The sequence below is a fragment of the Alligator mississippiensis genome, chromosome 1 (genome assembly GCF_030867095.1).
Source record: "Alligator mississippiensis isolate rAllMis1 chromosome 1, rAllMis1, whole genome shotgun sequence".
NCBI classification, from domain to species: Eukaryota; Metazoa; Chordata; order Crocodylia; family Alligatoridae; genus Alligator; species Alligator mississippiensis.
In genome coordinates this window covers 134,068,821-134,095,254 of record NC_081824.1, presented here as the reverse complement: position 1 = coordinate 134,095,254, position 26,434 = coordinate 134,068,821, and the positions used below count along the sequence as shown (strand labels likewise).

The window sequence follows — 26,434 nt, the reverse complement described above, 5'->3', positions numbered from 1 at the left end:
TTTTTTTTTTTTTTTTTTCAAGTTCCTCAAAAATCAAATGAGGAGTTATGCCTTTTACCTTTCTTTGGTCCCCTCTACGCATTATTAATGTTGCACAATTAACTGGTTCATTACACAATTAACTGAAACCAGCTACATGTGCAAAGTACCTATCATGCCATGAAAAGGTCCAACATCTATAAAGATAGATCTCAGTAACTGGTTGGTAACCAGCTTTAACTGGCACATGTAGCAGGATCTCCCCTGTAGCTGGGAGCCCTAGCAGGTGGCCAGGCTCCCTGCTGCAGGGGAACACCAACTTTGAGCTCTGGTAGCACCCCAAGGCTGCTGCCCAGAATCCTGCAGCTTTAGGCACTGGGTTCTGGCAGAATGCCTCCTGGTGCTGGGACCTAGCTGGGTCCTGGAAGCCACAGGGTACGGTTGCAATCTCCCAGCCCAGGGAATATGTGGAATCCCCGGGGCTGGGAGACTGTGGTAGGTGTGGTTTTCCAGCCCTGGGGTTTCACACGCACCTGAGGTGGGGAGATTGTGGAAGCCTCTTGGGCCCCCAGCTGCAGGACCTTGCTTCTTGCTGATGCACAGGGAGCCTAGGGTTTGGCTGCCCCTGTACCAGCAATAAGGCACACTAGGATCTAATGTGCAATCCCACAATCATACTTCCTGCCATGTACATATAGCATCACGGGAGGTGTGATTGTGTGTGTTGTGCATTAGATCCTATTGTGTCTTTACATGCATGCGTAAAAGGGACCTTTATTCCAGGGCTCCCTTTCAAACAATGGTTGCAATTTTGAAACAGTCATAATACTGCACTCCACCAATAATTAATTAAAATCTTCAAAAGGAGGGAGTTTTTTCTGTGAAGCCTTCTAGTCACTGGCCTTGGCTTCCCTGTATTAAATCTTGAAATTAAGAGTTCTTAGTAGAGCTTCTGCCAGTCTGCTCGCCACATCCTGACCCTGGTCAGAATAAAATTGGTGGGTGGCATCAAATCAGTTTCTGGCTCTAAGAATAGCTCCTTGAGCAGATTTGTGACTGGTTACACTTGTAATAACTGAATTTTGTAAAAATTAACTGTACAGCCTACCCACCATCAAATCTGAGTCAGTTGACAGACATACCAGATGACTAACTCTAGAGGATCTTAAGACATTTCTTTATATTGCCTGTCCTGAAAGCTACCACAAGGTGTAACTGCAAATAAGTTGGAATTTAATTTGTTCACAAGGAAACTTCTGACTTGTAATATATCTAACTTGCTGTAATGTCAACACTTTAAGAAGGTGATGATACAGTATCAGTTTGAGAGAACTAAATTAGTTTTTTTCTGTTCAGTGTTGTGTGATTGTATTCAGATTTGTATGTCCCTTAAGTAGATGTTGCTCTTGAAAGGATAAAGATGTTGTTTCCAGAAGATACGCTTAGATGTTAAGTTTTACCTAGAAGGACTTTTCTAAATTGTTTGTTATAATGTAATAAATTGTATGGCACTGCTGAGAGCTCTGCTATTATTTTCCTTCCCAGTGGCTTACTGTATTTGCTGCTATCGGTCTGCTACAGTTACCGCGGTGTTTGTGGGAACAGGGTTTCAGATAAGTACTGAAGTGGTTCCACTAGGTGGCTGTAGAGAACACTAGGGGAAAATCATTTGATATATTGTAACTTTGAAATAAAGAGCGTGTTTTTTGTTAATTTTTGAGTTGGTTTGATTCTGGTACAAAAGGTCTAGTTTATTTTCTTGAAACACTTGATACTGTAAGAGGCATTATCTTAAACATGAACATTTGGTTAACTAACTAGGCTTTAAAACATAAAGGTGAAAGGACAGGAAGAATATGGAATGCTGTGATGGTAATGAGAAATAAATATAAAGGCAGTTGGAAAACATAAATGCCCTGCATACTTTATATAGCTATAGCCAGCTGTACGTGCCATTAGCATTTCTTTCAATGTGATGTGCAGATTATAGTGTTTTTGCACCCAACATAGCACAAATGAGATGCAAAACAGCATGCACACTAAGTTCCCAGTATTTAAAAAGCTGAAAAGACCAAAACGTTAAGAAGTGGGGGGATGTGTTCAAGGTCACAGGATCTGTTTTAAGATCTTTTGGTTATCTTTCCTTTTTTATTTAAACACACAAAATGCATCTTTTGTAAGACAGAATACTAAGTTATTCAGTGCTTCAGTTCATATTTTCTGAGCTAATTACATGCTTGTTTGGGTGTGAATCTGTATTTTCCACCATGACTAGTTTGACATCCAGTCCTCTTTAACTGTAAGAACAACCTTCCCTGAATTTTGTCCTCTTGAATACTCTTCTTCCCTGGAATCAGTATTTTGAGTTACTACACTCAAGTTACTCCATTTTGGCTGTCTGTGCGGTCTTGGGCAAATCACTTTGCCTCCTTTTTATGCAGCAGGTTAGCTGTTCATAAAAAATGGCAGTTGCATTTTAAGTATTTATAGTATCTATTGGATAGAAGAATGGGGATAATAGCCATTTCCTGCAGGTATCTAGATAAATGCTTTTTAGATCATTGAATGAAAAATTCTGGTGAAATAGCAGTTTATTCTACTTCTGTTTGAAGCAAAAAGGAAAGTATGCCATTCTTTTTCCAGCAAGCAATACACGTTTAAATATAAGTGGAAGGAAGATAAGTGTGTTCTTGTTTTAACAGATTTTAATTGTTTGAGAGCAGCTTGTGTATATACCTTCAGGGTGAGTTTGATTTAAACATGATTTAAATTGCTAGTCAAAAGCCATCAATTTAATCATTGTTTTCTACAAATCAGCACTTTCTTTTTGTTTGCTATAAACTTAATACATATTATTCATAACTCAGAAATAGATGTAGTTTCATTTTTAGAACGTACACTCACAGATCATTGGGTCCAACCCCCCCACTCTAGGCAGGAAGATGTAACGTTCAAGTGACCCCAGTGAGGTGACTGTCCAGTCTCCTCTTGAAAACCTCCAGGGTAGGTGACTGCACCACCTCTGGAGGGAGTTTATTCCAAAGTCTGGACACCCTGACTGTGAAGGAGTTTTTCCTGGTATTAAGCCTGAACTGGCCTTCCAGGAGTTTGTATCCATTGGTCCTGGTCTTCCCCAGGGGCGCCCTAGTGAACAGCTGTTTACCGAGCTCCTGATGTTAACAAAGATGTTATCTCTGGGGAGACAAATTGACAGTTTGAGAACTGAAACTAAGCATTGCAGAGATGCTTAATGGGATCTGCTAGACCAGGGGGTACTTAGAAAGCCCATAGGGAGTATGCATGGGTGGACAGGTGGGCAGGGATGGAGCATGCCCCAGGGCACAGCAGCAGTGTCTTCCCCAGCATGTTCCCATACTTTGCTTCTTACCTGGGGGAGAGGGAGGAGCATGCCAGGTGCTGCCAGCCCCACGTGGCACACCGTAGCGCCTCCCTGCTCCCCACGGCCTTTCTAGCTCACTCTCTCTGCCTGCTATCTGTGCCCACTCCCAGGCAGGGGGGGGCATGAGGGCAGTGGTGCCCTTCTGCAGGCTGCACACGCACTGCCCGACCAGCCAGATGTGGGGGCCACCGCCACCACCCTGTGCTACAGCTGCCCTGCCCTGTGCCACTTTCCCACTGCAGGTCGTACGTCAGGTTCCGTGGGCTGCTGGCGAGCAACGCACGATTGGCTAGATGCAAGACTTGTCAGCAGCCCACACAGCCTCATGCAACCTGCCATTGGGAAGCGGTGCGGGGCGTGGCAGCAGTAGCGCAAGGTGTTGCAAGGCGGCCACCATGTGCAAGTCTCCCTCCCTCCCTCCCCACTACCCGGCTGGCCAGGTGGCGTGTGCAGCCCACGGAGGGGCACTGCTGCCCTCAGCCCCCTGGCCCTGCTCCTGGGAGTAGGCACAGACAGGGCCCCCTTCCTCCCCCACCTGTTTCCTCTCCCTTTCCTTGCCCTTTCCCCCTCACACACACACTTACCTGCTGGTCAGGGGGTGTCTGTGTGTCTGCATCTGCCTGTGTGCATGTGTCTGTCTGTCCCCTGTCTGCTTGGCGGCAGCAGGTACATGGCATAGCGCGGCTCTTGGGACAGGAGTAGTGGGGTGCAAAGTCCAGCCTGCTGCTGCAGCTGCTTCCGCCCCATGCACAGATCTGGAGGGCATGTGACCCCTGGCCCTCCACTGGGGTGTGCACAGCGGCAGGAGCCGCCCCCTAAACCAGATGAACCACTCTCATTGCTCTGTCCCACACTGCCCCAGCTGTGCAGTGCCTGCCCCAGCCCCACTCCCTCCCTTACCACAAGGACCTCGATCTGTTGTCTGCCCTCGCCCCTTTAAAAATGAGGGAAAAAAAAATATAAAGGGGTATATGAGCTGAAACTTTGAGGCAGAAGGGGTGTACATGTTTAAAAAATGTTGAAGACCCCTGTGCTAGACTGAGCAATAAGTCCCATTGGGTAGAGTGGTTTTCTTTAATCTTTACTAATCTATAGAGGAGCCTCTGAGACCCTCATAAGATTGGGTCTCTAATATAGTCCATGTCCTCTTGTGATCTGTTTATAAAACATTTCTAAAAAGGTTACATGAATATATTTTCTCAAATAATATATAATTGAAGTTATAATACTTATTGAATCTTTGAGTTTTAACATATCTTAAATTAAAACTATCTTTATATAGGGTGATTTTAAAAAAGCATCTTAAAAAAATCAAAAAATACAATTGAATAAAAATCAGATTGTTTAAAAAAATCCGGTTTGTTTGTTTGTTTGTTTGTTTATAAATCATTGATTTGTATCCACCCTGTATACCTTACCATTTTAGTACGTGTCCAGGTGGTCAGCTATGCCATACTGATTTTAGTGTGATACCTCCCATAATAGTACTGTTATTTTTAATATCTTTTTAGTAGAAATATATGATCGTTTTCAAAGAAAAAAGTTAGTGATAAACCTTTTCCATTTGAAGTTACAAAGCATTGAGAATATTCTGTACTTCAGAGGTGTTCAGCATTACCCTTGAATCAGATCCATTCATGCATTGAATTAGATCCAGCATTCATAGAGAGGATGGAGATGGGTTTTGCTCTGGCTGTAGGGGACTAGACTAGGAGCAATGACCTCAAGCTGCAGCAGAGGAAATTTTAGGTTGGAGATTAAGAAGAGCTTTCTGATGATGAGAGTAGTTAGTCATTGGAACAGGCTACATAAATTGTGGAATCTCTATCCTTTGAAGTGTTCAAAATCAGTTTGGACAGACACCTGACTGAGACGGTTTAGTCGGGGATGATGCTGCCTTGAGTATGGGACTGGACTGGATGACCTTGTGAGGTCTCTTCAAGCCCTAATTTCCTATGACTTGTATATCTCTAGGATCCTGGGACAAAATTTTTTATCTCAGGAGAAATGTGACATTTGTTACATGGTAATTTATACCTTGAGAAAGTACAAATGTTGAGTAAATTACCTGGGGAAAAAATAATGCATCTCTGCAACGTCACTTAGATGGTTGGGTACAGAATCCAAGGTTGTCCAGGTATGGTTTGAAGTGGGTATGAAGAAATGCTAGAAGGATATAAAAGGCCAGTAATGAGTAAAGAGGAACAACTGATACAGATTTGAAAGGTAAAAGGTCTTTGTACAAATTTTATTAATATACCATGTATCTGAAAGACTCTACCCTTATTATTTTTCAAAGAAATTGACCCATTGCTGAAGGGATTTTTTTAACAGCAGTTTCCCATGAACTAGTACTGAAGATGTTGGTGTATACATGGCAAAACCAAGGCTTGAGCTTTCTTCCTGAAATAACACTGAAAACAATTGAGCATCCTCCTCTGGCACTTAAATCACCCTAAGTGTTAACTTAATAGGAACTTAAAAATCATTTTCATATAAACAGCCACAGTTCAGTTGCTTTATTTACACGAGCCATCAGAGACCATGGCAGCTTTGTAGAGATAGTGTTTTAGCTGGAGGCTATGTTTTTACCATCGGATATCAATGTAATCTTTTTTTTTTTCTCTCTTCATAGTGAAAACATTGTTACAGTGAATGACGATACAAATGTTGTTTTCATGTGCCCGTCTTTATTGGCACTGGAGTGCTTTCTGAAGCCTGTTGCTGTATTTCTTTTTGTGCAAAAACATTGAGGTCTCATCTATACTGGCAAAATATTTATTAAAACAAAAAGAAGCATTTCCTGCCAGTGCCAGTTCATGGAATTTATAGTTCATGGAATACCACAGCTTTGGCATCTCTCCTGTTTCATAGATTCATAGATGCTAGGGTCGGAAGGAACTCGACAGATCATCAAGTCCGACCCCTTGCCTAGGCAGGAAAGAGTGCTGGGGTCAGATGACCCCAGCCAGATGCCTATCCAGCCTCCTCTTAAATACCCACAAGGTAGGAGAGAGCACCATCTCCCTTGGAAGCCCATTCCAAATTCTGGCCACCCTTACCGTGAAGTTCTTTCTGATGTCCAGCCTAAATCTGCTTTCTGTCAGTTTGTGACCATTGTTCCTTGTTACCCTAAGAGGCACCCTGGTGAACAGAGCATCTCTGATCCCTAGCTGTGTCTCCCTAATGAATTTGTAGGTGGCCACAAGATCACCTCTCAGCCTTCTCTTGCAGAGGATGAAGAGGTCCAGGTCCCTCAGTCTCTCCTCATAGGGCTTGTCCTGTAAGCCCCTAACCTCTGGACCCTCTCAAGTCTATCAACATCCCTCTCGAAGTACGATGCCCAAAATTGGACGCAGTACTCTAACTGCGGTCTGACCAATGCTGCATAGAGGGAAAGTATCACCTCCTTGGATCTATTTGCCATGCATTTGCTGATGCATGATAAAGTGTGGTTAGCTTTGCTGATGATTTCGTCACACTGACGACTCATGTTCATCTTGGAGTCCACTAGGACTCCAAGATCCCTTTCTGCTTCTGTGCTGCTGACAGGGTCACTTCCCAGCCAGTAGGTGTGAAGTATATTTTTGTGCCCTAGGTGCAGCCCTCTGCACTTGTCCTTGTTGTACTGCACCCTATTGTGTACTGCCCACAAGCAGTGGGCAGTACACAATAACCTTCTAACCTGTACCGGTCTGCCTGCAGTCATTCCCTACCTTCCGGAGTGTGCACTTCTCTCCACAATTTAGTGTCATCTGCAAACTTGGACAAAGTACACTTCACACCCACATCCAAGTCACTGATGAAGATATTGGAAGAGTACAGGTCCAAGGACCGAACCCTTCGGGACCCCGCTACCCACATCCTTCCAGGTCGATAATGACCCATCTACTACCACTCTGGGTGTGACCACTAAGCCAATTTGCCACCCACCGGACCGTGTAAACATCTATTTTGCAGCCTCTTAATTTATTTATGAGAACAGGATGAGATACCGCATTGAAGGCCTTGCTAAAGTCCAAGAAAATGACATTCACCTCTACTCCTGTGTCTAAGCATTTTGTGTTTTTATCACATTTATCAAAAATAGCAGGAAATTGGTAGAGCTTTCTTTTATACTGGGGGGGGGCTGGCAAGCTGTGGGTTGGACCATCCCAGGCCCAGTTTGTCATGGGTTGGGTAGCTTTTGCAGCACATCAGCGGAGGAGAGGGAGTTATCTGTGCCAAGGTTAGGCAGCTGGGAGCTGAGTCCACACTACCACTGCTCTCCCAAGCCTCCAGCTCCCTGGCTGTGCCCGTGCCACTGCTGCTTCTCCTTGCTCCTCTAAACCCCCTGCTCCCTGGTTACTGCATGGGTGCAGCTTCCAGCCAGTGGGGAAGTGAGCTGGGGCTAAGCAACAGGAAGAAAATCTTTTACTCTGATTTTTAAATAATCTTACCTTAATATTAAGCCAAAAGTTAATAAAGCTTTAATATTGTTTCTATTTGATCAGCCTGGTTCATTGATTCATATTTTAATCCTCCCACAGAGGCTTATAGCTAGCACAGGAAGCAAGCAACGCAGTAGACTGTCCATCATGTCTCAACACCTCTGCACTGTTCAAAACTGTTTCGTAATTCCAGGTCAAGCCTTTATTCCAAAACCAAAGGTAAGTCTTCTTTGTCCATCAACTTTGCTAACTGGACAACTGTGAATATAGGTTCATCTGATTCTTTAGAATAACACCAACATGTGAAAACCTGAAAAGGTTTACAAAGAGGATAGATCCTCGTATGTGCCAAGTGCTTCTACGTCCAATCTCAGTGGAAGCTGCAAGGCGAACAGTGCTTTGCAGGACCAAGCCAAAAAGCAGTGTGGGCCTACCCCTGAATAAAATATTGGAGAAATAGAGAAGGGGCTTAGAGTTGAATTATATAACAATGCGGTAAGTTGAATAATATATTAACAAGATATATGGAAAGACACCCAAGATGAAGTGTATGAAAAGCTTTGGATTTGTTTAGAAAGGAGATGAGTAAGAGGAAACGGGGTCAATATATGCAAAATAATAAATGCATAAAGAAGATAATACCAAAAAAGGGTCAAGTGGTTAGCTATGTGATTTGTTAATTTTTTGAGTTTTTTTGTTATTTTTTTGTTTGTCATTTTTTTTAAATGAATACATAGTGACTTCTGGCTTCCATGAAGTTACTGCCCTCTGGATTACCAGCTGAATCGCCTCCTTCCTTTCTTCTAATTAGTCTTGCCAAACACCATCTGGGGAGACACTTTCACTTTCTGGCCTTGTGTAATACAGGAGGAAGAGCTTCAACAGGAACCATGAAGCATCTGCTATCCCAGAATAGCTTAGATAGGGTACTCTTGCGAGAAGTGATAAGTGAGTTGAGAGAGAGGAATTGAACCTGTTTTTCTTTATATCCCGAGTAAATGTTCTAACCCAGTAGCACCCAACCTTCTGGCCCTGTGGGTTGGATGAGTGCTATGGGGTCAGTCTGTGGGCCAGACCCTGTGTAGGGTTGATATATGGGGTTGGTCCATGGGTGTGATCCAACATGCCAGCCTGAGCACCAGGATCGAGCCATGCGCTGGCACAGTCCAGCATGCAAGGCCATGGTATCTGGCCTGCAGGACTCTCCATGGGTCTGAAATTTGGCAGCATGGGAATGGCAGTTAACGCTACCGCTGGTGCCCACCACATTGGGCTGGATCACACAGATCATATGGGCTGGAGGTTGAACACTCCTGGCCTACACAGTGGACTGTTCTATAAAAGGAGACAATGTCTCCTCTTCAGGTTACATATTTCCCTCTAGCCACCATTTTTTTTTCCAGATAAAACTATTTCATGAACTCAAGGAAATGTTTGTTTTAACAAAATCTCACTTTTTGGTGAGTACGTGTGGAAGGTGGAGAGATAGTGAAAGGTGAGAGAGACCAAGATACCAGCTCTAAATTGAACAATTTTGACCTGAAAACCTTCAGTAATAAACATGGAATCCTAAAGCCATCCCTTCCCCCCCCCCAAACAAGTAGTGTTGTGCAAGTCGGACTATTTTTTTTTTTTTCCACTTTACCTTTTTCTGTAGTTTTATGTGTCACTAGAAGCAGCTTAGGAAACAGTGTATGCAGCCTGCAGACAAACAGCTAGTATAAATTGCTTAGGATTGCTGACAGGACACAACCTCTGCATTCTTCTTCTTTTCGCCTTCCTGTCACTGGGAGATCCCGTAGGCTGCCCAAAAAAGTGTGCCAGGGCAGTGTCTCTTTCTAACATTGTTCTTCTCTGTCTCTTCTTAGTAACCAGCTTCTCTGCAACTGACCTGCTGAGCTTCTCAAACTCTGTTTTCCTTCTCTTAGCCAATCTTTTATTGTAGTTCCCACCCACCTGCTTTTTTCCCTTCCAGCTGGGCTACATTACTTCTCTTTTAGCCTCTTAATGTTTGTAGAGTCTTTGACCAACATAGTTGCTCCTTCTGCCCTACATCACCATGTATCTCAACTTCGTCTCACTTATTGCAAACTCCGTTCAGAACTACCTGGGACATTTCTTGTCAGCACAGGATAAAAACGGTGGATCTGTAGGAAGCATCAAAAATCTAAAGTCTTTTTTTAAAAGATCAGTTTGTTTTGTTGCCCATGTTTAAAAAGTAAATTTAATGTGTCCTGACTCCCTTTTTTCGTATATAAATGTGTGAACTATAACCTCTAGGAAACAAATAGACTTAGGACCTTGTTGTCACCTTTTTGTCATGTGGTCCCTCTTCTCCATTGATTGAGGCAAGTGGGTGGCATGGTGGAGCCAAAGTAGTCAGAGCCCTGTGAGGACCCTTAGAATTGGGCATGTGTAAGCAGCCAGCTCCCTCATCTTCCAGTCTTTCCTGTGCCAAACAGCTCAAGTGCATGAGAGAATCTGGCCCATAGACTGCTGCCAGGCAATTTGCTGGCAGCTAGCTTTTAGCAGAATCCAGTCTTGTGATGACCTGGCTCTCTTGAAGACCCTTAAAAATGCAAAATTCTTGAAGTTAAGCTTTTTATTTATTGAATATTTCTCTCTAAAGCAAATGCTGACTTTATTGAATGTTGACTGTATTGCAAAAGTAAAAGCAGCATAGAAATCATTTAATGCAAACTTTTCACCATATTTTTTTACCTTTCTGTTTTTATTCCCTCCTTCCTTTTTTTCTTTTAATCCCCTCTGTTCCCTCCCCCCTAAGGAAAAGTTGATTAGCATGTGGCCTGAATTGGGTATGCACATTGTTTGTGGAGGACCTTTATTTTCTCAGAAAGCTGTTGAGATTCTTGAACTTTTATCTTTTAATTCATGAGCTTAAACTTTACATTGGTAAACAAGGAACTTCAGGTGCTTTTCAGGTGGCATTAGGAAGGAGTCTTTCTGAGCAATTATTTTCCTATGCAATTATTGGACTTCATCTATGCGTACAGTGGGCAAATATTTTTTTCTTCTGCCTTTCTCTTAAGGTTTTCTTTATTTTTGTTTTCTCTAGAGACTTTTTTTTTAAAGAGTACTGGTATTTTTTTTAATTCAAGGCAGAGATGCTTGTGATTTGAATAGGCATTGCAGATATTTATTAAAATAATATCTTTCAGAAATTTTGCTCCTTCAGAAAAAAACCACCTTAGTGCCTCAAAAAACAACAACCTGTATACCCCTGAAGGTTTACATACATTTTAATACAGCTGTTTTAGAATAGTTTATAATACTGCTCTATTATTTAAATAACTTTGACTTTGCTCATGGCCAAGTCTGCACTACTGTAACTGCTGATCTAGCACTGTTATCAGTGATTTTTGATTGATGTAGGCAGGAAACTCAAATAATTAATTCTGAGTAATAGCATATAATACAACATGAAGTCTGTACCTCCAGTTCCTTGCTAATGGATTTAAGACAGACTGTCGAGGTGTACAAAACCATCTCATTCTCTATAAAAGTCTATAATAAAAGAGGAAGCTTCACTCCTTCCTTGTCATTCAGATCTTGTCATATGGGATGCATACTAAATTAATCTATGTTATGGCACAGTATTGCAGTTGTATTTAGTGAACTTCAAGCACTAAAAAACTGAATATGGATAAATAAGATGCATCGCAGGACTTGAGTTAATTGCGAGAAACAGTTTCTGCATGCTGGAAAGAAAGTTCTGAAGATACAGCAGCATAGATCAAATTAAGATGACAAAATACTTGTAAATTAACATATTTGCTAGTGCTATATGTGACACATTTACTAGTGACAATGGGCCTGATCCATATTCCACTGAGCTTAATAGGAGTCTTTCAATGGCCTTTGGATTTGGATGTTGAATACTTATCAAGTAAATAACAGTAATTGAAAGGAAGGATCTTGAACATAAATGTTCCAAGCATTTCCTTAGTTGTGAGGACACATCTGTTGTCATGTTCCTCCTTAGACCTAACATTTATTTGTTTGGTGAAAGCTTAACAACAGTTGGAGACTGCCCAGCACTCATTTCTTTTAAAATAAAAAATGGGACCCACAGCAGGTAGAGTTTTGGGGGGAGAGGAGGTATTTTTGGCAATATCTGAATGGCAATGTTAGTTCTTCAGCCACTGATATGCAGATATACAGTGTGGCTGAGCTTTCTAAGAAAGCCAGTTACCATGGCAGTTAAAAACTGGAAATGAAATGCAGATGTGGCTGTTAAGAACAATAAATTGTGCTCGCATAAAAGGAGAATTGGTTTTGTTTTCACTATAATTTAAACAGGGTTCTGAGAGGAAAAAAATACCCATGTGGGTATATTACTAGTGCCTTGTTTTTGCTGAATAGATTTTTTTTCAAGCATATTTGCTGTACCTAGCCTTCAGGTTAATTGTATTACCCTGTTTTAAATGATTCCTTTCTCTTCAGTAAATTTCAGCTTGGAAACCAAAGAAAACTTGATTTGAAAAATCAGCAAAAATAAACTCTGAACCATACACTTATTTCCTACAGTTTTTCTCTCTGCTGATTTTGTTAAAAATAAAAGTACCTTGCAAAAAAGTAATTGCAGCCCTGACATAAGAAAAGTTAAGTATTGTTTTGATATATCCTTTAATCTAAAACAAACAAAGCCAAACTTGGCACAAAAAAGCTGCAGCTGATAGACATAACTCTATTTACACATAGTCTTTTAGGTTGTAGCCTGCATTGTTCTCTTGCTGTGTGCACGGGAGGTGCAGTTGCTTGGTGGGGTAAATCCATGGTCCCTGCTGCTTTTTAAAACAGGAAGTGCAGAAGATCACACCTGCGATGAACAGAAGCCCTGCTGAAATGAATCCTATGTAAACAGCTCCTCCTGGTTCATTTTTACTGCTCTCTGGTATTGTAGGGTCCATAAAATTTAAAATGATCTCTCTTGTGTACCAGGATGTTGGTACTAATCCAAAGATTCCTGCAAGGATGAAGCAGATCCCTCCAGCAAAAGAAGTGTGGTTTTTGGTGTCCTTGTCCCCTCCCAACTTTGTGCATTTCATTCCAATTGTAGAGATGCAAATCCCCAAGACTGAGAGGATACAAGACAGTACCATGGTGGTCCGTGCAGCCTGAATGTAGACAGGGAGAGAGAGTATTGAATATTTCAGGGTACAGCTAAACATCCCGGTGCTATACCACGTGCAGTCCATCCAGAGCCCTTGCGTCTGTGTTACAGCTGTTATGATATTTGAACCCACATCGGCATTCACCTTCCAAGTGGGTAGTAAAGTGGCTGTAATGGCTCCAAAAACACCAAACAGGGCTAGAATAAAAGCAAAGAACTGTAGACCTCCTGATGCCATGATGATGATCTGCTGTCACCTTTTGTCTGCCCGTTTCTCTCGTTGTAAATATGTGTAACTGGCTGATAGCTTCCCAACCAAGGCTGTAGCAATCTGTCTGTAATTGAAAAGAGGAGGGGGGAAGAGAAGGACAGGAGAAAAGAGAAGAAATCAGGAAACAAAAAAGCTTGCATTTGAAATTAGAGCTGCGTGAATGAATATCTGGACGTGACCCTGCAGCAGATGAGAAGCCTACAAAACAGCTGAGCAGCTGTACACAAGGCATTGAACATAAATGATTACAAATGGACAGCATTTTAGAGATTGATCACTGGAAGAAGCTGCCTTTTTTTACGTGACTGAGCCATCAGCTGTAAATTGGTTCCTCAGTCATGTTTAAAGTAACAAGCAGATTCTTAGCATATTAGGCCGAATAAATGTTGTAAATTAAATTGTATAATTATGCAAGCAGATTATAAACAATGGTACATAGGGAAAATATATTTTATGCATCAAGTACTTGACCTTAATTATGCAAGGGGAATTAGCAAGCAGCCTTTTTAAAAGAAAAATATATATACACACGCTATTCCCGCCCCCCCCCCCCCCGAAACATCGATTAAAAATGGCCTCTACCTAGGCTGTTTAACAGTAATAATAGGTATTCTTCTAGCTAATAATACTGTCACCCAATGTCTAATTTTCAGAAGAAAGAGCAAAGAGGCTTTTAGCGATAGTCCCACAAACCAAAGAATAATTGCTTTGTCGTTCAGCCTACATGTCTTGTCATTCTTCGGGTTTTATATAACCGCTTTTGTTGCGGGGTCTCTGGTATTTAAGGACTCCAGTCAATTCTCTTAAATCTAGCCTGTGAGGTTCTAAGTGCTGGTGTAAACTGCTACCTACCTTCAGTAGCCACTGACAGGGGAGCTGAGGCTGTTTAGCACTTTACACAACTCTGAGGCTTGAAGTCCAGCTTGAGTTTTAGCCTGAAAATAAATACTTTTTTTAGTTACTTAACAACTATAAATTGTAATTTTAGTTGTAACGGAAAGAAAATTCCATAAGAACAACTGATTCATACTAAGTTTTTAATTTACTGATCTCAAATCATTCTGTTTTAGAGGAAAACAATGAAATCTGACACAGTTTACAATATAACTTTTAGATTGGATTTATGCCCATTATGGGTTACTTCTATAAATAATGGTGACTGCACTCGTTAAGGTTTTGTACAATAAGCCGAATGCTGTGCCCTGCAGTAAGGCTTTCACTGACTTTAGTAGAAATGCAGGTGGCAAAGATCTCTTGGGTATTTGGGATTCCATGTGTATTCAGCAGAAATTACATGACTTTTTTTAACATACAGTAAATGCATGTTACTCCTGTTGGCAGTTCTGCTAACAATGCCAGTGGACACATCCTATAATTAAAAAGAATATTCAAAACGCAGTGTAGTTTTTCCAGAAAAATAACAGAATCTGCCGTTTTCTCAGATGTTATCCAGGGAAAGGATGGGGAAAGATCAGCATGTGTTGTCAGCATTAAAAACAATGAAAATTTTTGTTTGCTGACAGACTTATTTCTTGTCTTACTGAGCTGAGACTTCTTTGCAAATCTTTTTTTCCCCTTTAAGAAAGCTCTATTTGTACTTTATGAAGGACTCCATGGTTTATGAACGGAAATATGTTTTTACAAGGGAGCCTATGCACATCAAACTGTATGTTATGCAAACTAATTATGTTGCAGATTAAAAGCTGTCTTTTATGGGAGAAAGTCATGTATACTCAAGTGAAACAATTTTGCAATATGTTTTTAGCTATTTTGATAGATACTACATATTCTATAGTATTTTATAAATACTTTAAAGCAGTTAAGTCATTAGTGAAGAGATGTCATACCATGAAAAGGGATTGCAATAGGTTTTCATTTTCAATGTTCATCTTCAACAGAAAATTTGCTTTTTTTCCCCAACTAAAATTATTTTTCCTAACTTGGCAACATTGAAAATTCAGCTTTGGATCTGAATACCAAATCTTGTTCTATGGGTTGCTCAAAATCCACAGCAGTAAAGAAGCTATAGTTACATCTTCATTCCAATTCAAGTATATATTTCTTGGGCACTCAGGTGTCTCTATTCTGGACAGCACTTCCTCATGTGCAATAAGGGAAGTTTAGGGTAGATATTAGGAAGAATTTTCTCAGTAGGAGGGTAGTAAAACACTGGAATGGGTTACCCAGAGAGGTTCTAGAATCTCCATCCTTGGAGGTTTTTAAGACATGGCTAGACAAAGCTTTAGCTGGGAAGATCTAGTTGGGGATGGTCCTGTTTTGAGCAGGGGGTTGGACTAGAAGACCTCTTGAGGTCCCTTCCAACCCTGGAGATCTTTAGAAGGAGACTGGATGCACACCTTACTGGGGTTATTTGACCCCAGCAGTCTTTCCTGCCTGGAGCAGGGCGGCTGGACCCGATGATCTCACAAGGTCCTTTCCAGCCCTAAGCTTCTGTGAGTCTGTGAACCCTCGTTTTCTATGATTCTTGGTGCTTAAATTCCATTGGCATACATTTAAACACATGCTGTCCTAATTAAGGATGCTTCCTGAAGTCAGGAACCCTAGTTCTTTTGATGGATGAGTTGGAACAGAATCCAGTTCAAGCTCCTATATCTATGGTAGCAGTACAAACTGATCTCACAAAAATAGTAATAAAAACCACCAACGTTTTACATTAAAGAGAGACTGTATCATTTTGGACACGTGCAGGGAATGGTTCTGCTGTTCAGGGATGTGTCATTTTTCTGACTGACCATACACATATTTGCTGAATGTTCTGGTACTCTGGGTTTTAAAGTTATGCTGATAGTGAGGAGTGTTGTTCATTCATATTTAAGATAGAGGGGCAAACTACAGTCCCCAAAACTAGAACACTCAAAAGTAATGTAATGCCATGGGAATGTGCCTATGCGGACAGACACAAGTATACTTAAAACAGTTGAATCATCTGGATGACAGAAAAAGAGGTGGCATCTGCTTCTATCAGTCATCCCTAGTAAAACAGTTTGGAGTTTATAGAGAAGTCTCAGAGTCTCTGAGGGAAGCTGGGATAAGCTAAAGGAAACTTGCCCTATGAAATAGGCTGGTTGGGTCCCTTTATCAAAGCAGAAGAGAGAATGGCCCCCTACAATACTGCTTCTCAAACTTACAGCCACTGGTAATGTTTTGTTTTATTTTTTTACTATGTACATCAAAGACTAACCATAATATCTGACTTTTAAATATAACAAGTTTGGGGGGGGAAATGTACAGTAATAATATGGAGGTAACACCACTTTCTGAAATAAAATGCTCTTATTTTTTTCTGTGCTACAAAGAGGGTGTGTCTACATGATGCTCAGCAGATTAATTTGTTGCACAGTAAAGCATCACCATCTATACATGCATGGCAGCTAGGGTGCAGTAAACTAATTTACTGGGCTTCCAGATAGTCCCATCAGATAAAAGTAGAATCTAGCAGCACAGTAAATTACTGTGCCTAAATACACGTGTAGACAGTGACATTGGGATTAGTTTACTCTAGCTCATATTGGCCCAGAGTATATTCAGTTGCATTAAATGTACATGTAGATGTGCCCAGTGAAATCAATTTAGATCAGTACCTGCCTTTGTTGAGACTCCCATTAAAGACTGCTATGCATGAATCCTCTAGTTTTTGCAATATATGGGATTAGATAGTAAAAATCTGCATGGCTCTTGGCACAATTTTAGTCCTTTTACAGGGTATTTTCATCTCTTCATCCCTATAGCAGATGCATTTAACCAAGCAGTTACAGGCAGTTTACAATACTTCTCAAAACAAGCCAATGTCCATAATTCAAGCCATCACAGAAAAACTTCCCTGTTGTAGAATCTCTTCTCTTTGCTCAAACTGTCAAGACTTATTCCAGCAAATGACATTGTACGCTTGCTGTGTCAGAACCTTCAATGGCTTAGCTTCCATTTGCAGAGCTGATTTGCATAGCTGAATCAAAGCTCTCATTTTTTTAGTTGCATCGTGATCAACAGATTAGGATCTAGAGCTACAAACCTTTTTTTATTCATTTTATTTTTTCTGACATATCCAACCTTGCAAACATCATTGCAAAGTGCTGCTAACAGTAGTTGCACATTTTAATTAATAGGCGTACACTCAGTTATAGGCATGATAAAACTTAGTACAAACACTATAAGCTGTAATAAAAATACTTTCATCTTAAATTTCTGTTTGTGTAGCACTTACTGCTGAACGTGAGGTCTGGGATGTTTTCTTCACTGTAGATGCCCTGGAGAAATATATTTTCTCTTCAATGGAAAGATCTCTGTTCTTCATAGAAACCGGCATTGGTGTTTTATTAAACAAAAATTGCTTTGAGTATTTTTCCCGTCTTCTACAATGCAGTATTACTGCTCATTCCCTCTCTTAGTTCCATCTAGCAGAGAATAAAGGACGACTTTGTTTAATGACTTGTATTGGAGAAACACTCTGTTAGTGAGGCAACTCAGAGAGATTATAGGAAAAACACATGTAAACCCTTAGTCCTAAATACATAATGATCTCCAGATCCCATGATGAAAATAACAAAGATTGGTACATGCAGGAAAATCTTTAAACTAGGAAGTTTAGAGATGTGTATTATTAAAAGGAGGGTTTAGAATAGGTTTAATGGAACTGAGAGAGAGAATAAAGGAGTTTTGTATCATATATAATTTTATAAAGAATTTGCATTTCCTAGTAAGTTTTCAGTGCATTTGAATTAAATGCTTGAAAACTAGCACATAGTTCTGTGACTTAAAGGTTTTACATACCTCTCATTGATAACTTTTAGCTGTCTTTAGAACTTCTTTTGGTGGGTTGTCATTCCATGAATTCAGATAAATGACTGGAGAAGGAAAGCATGGTAAGGATGTTTATATAGTGAATGCAGAGAATACTGGCAAAATGGCCTGAACAAATCAATGCAGCAAAGAACGTACACTCAAGAAGAAAACCTTGCTGATTCTACAATGCAGTAAATACAGGTTATCCATATAATTTCAGTGCTGTGCAGGGCTTGTTTGTTTCATGAGATTTTTGGAAAGCTTAAAGTGCTTTTTCATTCTCAATGGTTAAAAAGAACATCAGGGGTTGTCATAACCTAAGATGCTTTCTATTGCAGTGAAGTTTAACAAAGTATTACTCAAAGGTTGGACCATAACATTATCATTACTCTATAACTTGGAAGTTGGCACAACTTCTGTTGAAGCGCTGGTTCTCGCCTTCATAGAGGCAAGGCACCCTTCCCCAGCTTTTTTCAATTTGGTGGCATCCTCGGTTGAGAACCACTGTTGTGGTGCCTTGGCTTACCTCAGTGGTTCTCAGCCATGTGCCACTGCCTCCAGGTAAAAGTACTCTGTGTGCCTAGTGTACAGCCAAACTGGGAAGGGCTGCAGCATGCGTGCAGTGTCCTGGCTCCTTAGCTAGTTCTGTGATGGGCCAAGCACAGGCAGGAGAGCTGTATGCCACAGCCCTTCTCTGCATAGTGTGGCCCAGTAACAGAGGCATATGAGGTCTGCTTGCTTTAGGCTTATCAGAGCACCCAAATGAGGCAGGTTGTTTCTATGTGTACATGCTATAGCCCTCCCTCATTTGGCTGTGGACAAGGCACAGGAGGTACTTTTTACCTGTGAGAAACCACTGTATTAGAGTATGAGCTATCATGAAAACTCAGCATGTATTGATCCATAAATCAGTGACCTACTTATGCTTAAGATTTAATTAAAGCTGGACCATTTTGTTTCTTGATTGTCTAGATGTATTGCTGTCCTTTTGTATTACTCCTAATTTACTGCAATTAAACCCAGTTTTAAATGTTTTGGGATGAGTTATAGCATATATCAAAATGCATCAACTTACTTGAGAGAGGCTTAGTATTATGCTACTGTCTTAGGAAGTAATCAGAGGAAATTAATTTCCAGAAGGCAGAAGAGGGACAAAAAACAGTATGTTCTTCTGGGCTGAGCCTGTTCTTGACCACATTGATGTCAGTGGAGTCACATGAATACAGAGCTGGTGTTGTAGCTTAGCGAGGATCCTTGGTGTTAGTGGGATGTCACAGCTGGGAGTTGCCATGGTGGCTGGACCTGAATGACACCTCTGCATTGGAACATACCTAGTTTTGAGAAACTTGGAGAGTTCCTAAATATTTAGCTGGCTTCTAGCTGTGTGGTAGACCAATTAAAAAACCCCAAAACTTAGAGGAAAGTTGACTTGCTGGCTTATTTAGAGCGGGGCAGTTCATTTTAGCCAAGTTTTGACAAATTATTCCTACATTTCTGTTTATGGTTGAGCAAGCTGAAGGATCTGAAAGGGTTTTCTAAGGTCACGGTTAATGCTGCTCTGCTTCAAGATAGGTGTGTTGCCCATCATGTGATTGATGGTGGTGTTGGTGCTTGCCCTAAGTTGCAGAATAGTGAAAACTCTCTATTCCTTTTTTGGTTTCATTTCTTTGTTTTTATCAGGAAAGTAATACATTGACCTACGCTACATTTTGTGCTTGTGACCTCTAAGTTATGGTAGGGACAGGATCTCTGAGTTAGAAGCACTCTTAAAGAGCTAGGGATGCTCATAAATGGTTTTAATCTTCTTAATAACAATTACTTTTATTTCAGCCAACCATTTTCAGCTTTTATTACTATTATAATTTATTTGTGGTACTGTTAGTAATTATTTCTCGTACTGTAACACTTGGAAAATAAGAAAAAAGACAATGTCAAGAAATAAGGTAGTGCATTCTAAGTGCACTTGTGTACACTATACTGGTTTTCATAATTCCAGCCTTTTAAAAATATGCACGAAACAGAAGGAACAGGATAATAACGTATGTAATTTTAAAGGAGTGTCCAATTACAAGCGAAAAGTGTTTTCCGATATCTGTTGCCATAGTAACGAGGCAGCTTTCCTGGGGTTCTAAAGAAAACGGTGACTGTAATGGAGTGAATGCTGAAAAGTGCTTTATTTTTTCTGCTTTGGAAAAAACATTGTTGGTTAGCCTTAAGATGCTAAGTGTTCTTCCTGTGTAAAGAGCCAGTTTTCCCCTAAATTGGAACTTGCATCTTCCCCACCTCCCCACCCCTGAAATTGTCTAGTCTGGTTTATGTCCTAAATTCAGTTTTAAGCAGACATCTAATTTGAGCCCTCACTAAATCTATTTAGACAGCTGATGGTGCATATAAAGCAGGTATTGGAGTATGCAAAAAAGATACTTGCATGTCTAGGTAGTTGTTGCACGCACAGTTTTTGGCTGAAGCATGAAGTCTTGGGACCAGTTACACCAGGGGTGGGCAAAATGTGGCCCAGGGGCCAGATGCGGCCTGCCAGACCATTCTGTCTGGCCTGCAGAGCCCCTAAAACATTTAGAAAATTAATAATCTGCCCTGGGCTGCCTGTCATGCGGCCCTCGATGGCTTGCCAAAACTCAGTAAGCGGCCCTCTGCCAAAAATAATTGTCCGCCCCTGAGTTGCACTGTCGGGAATTTAAAGGGAAAAAAATCTTGAGTGATGAATTCTTTTCTGAATGTACATTTGTATATTTATATAAAAATAACTGCCAGCTCAGGACAGTGTTCCATCTAGTCTCTAACGTAGACCTGTATTAAATACTACAGAAACAGATGTAAAACGCATATATAGCTCCCCATTCTCTGCAGAGAGCACTTAGGCACTCTTAGTGACTCAAGTGACTGGTAGATTGATTTTTCAGAGGCACCTAAGTCTCCCTATAGACTGTACAGTATAGGGATCCTAGATGCCTTAAAGCAGTCAGACTTGCCTCGCTCACAGGTCAAATCCCTAGACTTAAGCATGTGAATACCTAGATGCATGTGCCTCTGAGACAGAATTGGATTTGGACATTAGTGCCTAGAGGCTCCAGTGAAGATCAGGGCCCTATTTGCTGTCTTGTGTGGGTTCATGATTGTCTGTTTCTTGAATATCTAAATAGAAAAGATGGATAAAAGGTATGAGTAGAAATGGAGACAATGAAAAAGTGGTGTGACCTACTCAAGATAACCACCGTTAATGACGGTGGAATAAATAGACCCAGTGTGTTACAGGGAATGCTATAACTCTATTGGTGCACATGCTAAATAAATAGGCAAGGTTCAAGATTTTGAGTAGTGTCCTCCGCCTGCTTAGTCTGTGGCAACAATTACCATTAGAAATCTTTCTAAATACACAAATAGTTAAATACAGTTGAAGTATTAGAAATATAAAGCAGTGAATATGTGTTCCAGTTTAATAATCCCCATTTCCTTCCTTTTTTAGCTGTACAGGGTTTTTTTTTGTGGAAAACTTCTGTTGTTTTTTTCTTTTTAATATTAAAGATGTTTGTTAGCGGTCCATTTTGAGGAAGTGAGGGGAAAAAGTTAGTTGAGATGGTTTGGACCTGTTGTTTGTTTTTGAAACATGTGCATGTGCCCACTAATATAGTCTTTTTCTTTCTTCTAAACAAGTTTATGTGATGGTTTGAGCTGCACCTTTGATATCTTGAACAACTTAGAGTGCAGGCCTCTGCACATCGTCATATAGTAGGTTAGTGGGAGAGCCAGACCAGAATCCAAAGTGTCCATCCAGCATCTCATCCCAGGTTGCATTCACAGAACTGCACTGCATTTTTCTATAACCCTTTGTGTTACCTTTTCCAGCTGTTACAGCTTTTTGAAGTAGAGCAAGTAAAATTCAATGATGTTGAAGTTCCAGGCATAACACTGCCCATAATATGGAATTATATTTTCAGTGTTGTTTTATAACCTTTATCAGTCTGAAGTGTTATGTGACCCTGCATTAGCATAATTTTAATTGAGCTGTACTTGTTAATAGAGAACAAGTTAGCATTTGAGTAATTCAGCTATTCCCTTTGGGTGTGCTTATCCTTGTATTTGTTTCCATTGGTTTTCTTATAAGCTGGTTTTAAAAAGTCCTTCTGAAGCTCTTCACAATCCATTGTACTCTTGACTCAAATAATTTTGTGGCCTTACTGTCCACCCTTGCTTGCAGAAAATTAATAGGCATATTACTAATGGAGATCTTTTGGTCCCTTGCTATTAACCTCTTTCAAGAACTAATTGACAAAACTTTAACAGTCTTTTTTTTTCTGTGGTATAAACAACATTTTACCTCTCACCCCTTTACTGCTTGAACCTTGCCTACACACACACGTTGTATTTGGGCTTTGACTGGGATGTGCCAGTGCTTCTGCTGGGACCAAAACTAAGGGCCTTGCCTATCTGCTCAGGGTCAGGCCAATTGTTGTATTTGAGGTCAGGAAGGAATTTTATCCCATGGTCAGATTGGTATGGACTGTGGCCCTCTACCCGAGATCTCTTGAGAGCTGTATTGACAACGTTTCATAAAAACAGGATGTTAGCTGCCATAGTTCCAGTGCTTTACCTGTAACAGGTTAGGTTGCCACATCTCTGCTGTGTTAGAGTTACCTGTAGTCTTGCATAGAGTTTAGCTTATGGTTTGTGTAGGATGGTTTGGATTGGGTTGATCCTGCCTTGGGCAGGGGGTTGGACCAAGTGACCTATGGAGGTCCCTTCCAGCCCTCCTTGTCTATGATTCTATGATTGTTTTACACATACCACCATAATTAAAGCAATAATACAGTACCCCAAGTATGGAAGCAGGCATACTGATATGAAGATGCTCCTCCCATTTATGTTTTTTCTATATTAGAACAAGCTATTCTGTTATAAGGTACCTTTATAATAATGTAATTGGGTCTTATACAACTCTCTTGGTCTCTCTTTGGTTCTCCTAACCAAAATGGTTATACCAGTCCAAAAGCTGTGTAGACCTGGCCCTTAGTTTCTTTAAATATTCTTATTGTTGATTCTTAATGAGAATTGTAACAGGCTGCAGCACTGCTGTTTACAAAACATGTTTGTATGTTCTCGTCACATCTTCCTCATCTAGTTATTTTATAACTCTCATAAACATTTTTTTCAGTTAATTTATATAATGTTGAAAAGAGACTATTTTTAAACCCCGCTATTACTTCTCATGGTTTCATTTTATTTTGGTTTTCTTCTTCTTTTAAAGGCAAAGTAAGGTGTACAAGTGCCCTATTTGGAGTATGCTTTTAGTGAAAGATTAGGTGTTTCTACAGCTTGGCCTATTTGTTGTTAAATATCATACTAATTCAGTACCATTTTTCAGCCTTGTCCTCCCCACAGGAATGTTTTACATTTATTGTTGCATTTAATAGTGCTTATTCTCTTGCTGTTATTTTTTTAACAAACCACCACTATGCTACTCAAGGATATATCAAAAGCAGCCTCTTTTTCTTGGTCTTACTGTGATGCAATAAGAGACCAGTGGATTAATACAGAAAGGTAAACTTGTGAATAGCCTTGAAGATTAAGGCAAGACATTTTGAGATGAAATTTCACACTGGAATTTTAATAATGAAAATGTGTTATTTCACTGTGATATCATTAACCACTAATGAGTCTTTAAACCATTCATGTATCTTCCCTTATATTATGGCAAAAAGATATGAATCTCTCTCTGGCCCCTGCTATACATTGACCAGATAATTGCATAATATATGTAATCACAGAATAAATTTAGACTGGCCACAAGTGTCAAGTAATTAACACACAATTAACTGGTTAATTGCACAATAAATTTTAAACAAACCACATGTGCAAAGTAATTATCACACCATAAAAATGACTATCCAGCTACAAAGTTAGTGCGTGAAAATGTGTAACAACTCTATAGCTGGTTTCTACCCACCTTTAATTTGAACATGTAGCAGGGCCCTCTGATTCCCATCACCTAATCCACTGGTTTTGGAACAGTAAGAATGTACAGTGGAAAAGAGAAGAAGGAATAGGCTCCAAACACATGCCCTAGGCCCTGATATCTTATATTTTGTATGCTTGTATAGGTGGATGTGGCAGTTGTGCGTTTTACCCCTTTGGTGGAGCCAAAGATACTGCAGCCCTTTAAACTGGTGGAAAAGGTTGTTCGAAGTGTTTTCCACTTCAGAAGAAAATTTTGCTGGCGAGGAGTGGGGTAAGGAATGGCTTTTACAAAAATTTCTTTTTAGAACAATATCACTGTATTATTTGTAGTAACAGCTGCTGAGAGGACTAATAAATACATCCCTTGGAAAATATTTTTGAGTTTGTCCACTGTATACATTTGTTCTGCTCACAGTTCATCAGGTCCCAGTAATGTTGCATGAAGGCAAAAACATAGAAATTTGTCAGCTTCTTTAAAACAACTTGCTACTAGAGATTTTAAGAATATTAGTAAATGACCCAGATACAGGGTTGCCCAGATTACAGCGGCAGCTCCCAGGTTCTGACAGACAACATCACCGTGGAAAATATCTGCACTGCTTCATACGTGGCTCTCATGTTAAGGCTGGGGGTTGAATCACAAAGGCAGCATCCAGCTGTTTTCTTCAGTTCTTTAACCGGACAATTCTCTAGCCAGATCTCAGGCTTTTAGAAGGTCTCTAAGGGTGGAAACAGACAGCACAAATTCAGAGCAAATAAGACCTTCCTACCCTTTGCGCCACATGACAGGAAAATCAGTGGCGCAATAAAGATAGTAATAGACTCTGCCACTTTATTGCAGCGGACATCTGTTACCTTGTGGTGCTTTCCCTGCTCAGCCAATTCTGTGCCTCTTTCCATGCTGCCCCAGACCTGCAGTGTGGATCTGGAGCAGGGGAGAAAGTGCTTCCCCACTCATGCAGCCCTGTGAGGCTGGCTGGGTTGGGATAACACCTGTCATTCCCCCCTGTCCTAGACATACAGCATGCGTCTGGGGCAGTGAGGAAAGTGAGGAAATCACATCATCCCTTATCCCACACCAAGGGTGGGACAAAGGGTGAGGCATGTTTCATCTAGTGCAACAAATCAGCAATGCTGCGGGACATCTTGGCACAGCTGAATCACTCCATTTGGCAATGTCTGTTTCTAGCCTAAGTTACCCATTTATTTATTTATTTATTTTACCCATTTGAAGAGGGCCATAGTGGGTCCCATAACCTCACGCTATGCCATCACCCCATATAAGAAACATTGACAAGAACAAAAAACAATTTTCCCCACCTCCCCTTGGAATGTTAGAACTTTCCTCTTGGACTCAGCCAACACATACTGCTGCTCATAATATATTTTAACAGTATCTGGATCCGTTGCTTACATTCTTAGATCTTTATTAGAAAGTTCTTGGCTTTATTTTTAAAAAAGCTGACAAGTTGAATGTTATAGTGCCAAGAGCTTCAATTCTGTATTATTGGACTTAATTACAGAACCAGTAGACTTGCCACTTATATGTTTTTATCTGCGTACAACACTATCAGGAGAGCAGACTGATGAACTGAGCGCCAACAAGTGTTCTCCTGGTGGCTTGGCTATTATGAAGTCTGAGAGCAGGAATTGCTTAACGCCTCTGCCACCTCCATCCTTGGCAAAGTCTTTGAAAAATTATCAAGGCTCACATATGCGAGAGCCCGGCAGGACAAATTATGCTGAGGGGAAACCAGCACGGGTTCGTGGCAGGCAGATCGTGCCTGACCAATCTAGTCTCTTTTTATGAACAGGTTACGAAACGCCTGGACACAGGAGGAGGGGTGGATGTCGTATACTTAAACTTCAGGAAGGCCTTCGATACGGTATCCCACCCCATACTGGTGAACAAGTTAAGAGGCTGTGACGTGGATGACTAAACAGTCCGGTGGGTGGCGAATTGGCTGAAGGGTCGCACCCAGAGAGTCGTGGTGGATGGGTCAGCTTCAACCTGGAAGGGTGTGGGCAGTGGGGTCCCGCAGGGCTCGGTCCTTGGACTGATAGTCTTTAATGTCTTCATCAGCGACTTGGATGAGGGAGTGAAGTGTACTCTGTCCAAGTTTGCAGATGACACAAAGCTATGGGGAGAAGTGGACACGTCGGAGGGCAGGGAACAGCTGCAAGCAGACCTGGACAAGTGGGCAGAAAACAACAGAATGCAGTTCAACAAGGAGAAATGCAAAGTGCTGCACCTAGGGAGGAAAAATGTCCAGCACACCTACAGCCTAGGGAATGACCTGCTGGGTGGCACGGAAGTGGAAAGGGATCTTGGAGTCCTAGTGGACTCCAAGATGAACATGAGCCGGCAGTGTGACGAAGCCATCAGAAAAGCCAATGGCACTTTATCGTGCATCAGCAGATGCATGACGAATAGGTCCAAGGAGGTA

General features: G+C 40.9%; 2 protein-coding genes across 4 annotated transcripts in view; one reads left to right on the top strand and one right to left on the bottom strand.

Moving 5' to 3' along the window:
* TFB1M (transcription factor B1, mitochondrial) overlaps nucleotides 1-26,434 on the top strand; it is a 47,572-nt gene that overhangs the window by 16,703 nt on the left and 4,435 nt on the right. For all 3 annotated transcript variants that reach the window (XM_059714324.1, XM_014596758.3, XM_014596757.3), the window contains exons 6-7: nucleotides 7,909-8,028; nucleotides 24,131-24,258. In XM_059714324.1, the coding sequence (XP_059570307.1) occupies nucleotides 7,909-8,028; nucleotides 24,131-24,258 (248 nt within the window). The remainder of the gene's footprint in view (nucleotides 1-7,908; nucleotides 8,029-24,130; nucleotides 24,259-26,434) is intronic.
* On the bottom strand, nucleotides 10,677-18,076 carry CLDN20 (claudin 20). Its single transcript, XM_019479742.2, has 4 exons — nucleotides 18,003-18,076; nucleotides 17,437-17,626; nucleotides 14,067-14,149; nucleotides 10,677-13,278 (listed from the first exon to the last, which is right to left on the bottom strand). Exon 4 carries the CDS (start codon nucleotides 13,179-13,181, stop codon nucleotides 12,522-12,524), a length of 660 nt encoding a protein of 219 aa, XP_019335287.1. The 5' UTR covers nucleotides 13,182-13,278; nucleotides 14,067-14,149; nucleotides 17,437-17,626; nucleotides 18,003-18,076; the 3' UTR covers nucleotides 10,677-12,521.

Bases quoted from the DNA above. Each gene is read 5' to 3' on its own strand.
- CLDN20 (XM_019479742.2), bottom strand. From the start codon at position 13,181: ATGGCATCAGGAGGTCTACAGTTCTTTGCTTTTATTCTAGCCCTGTTT.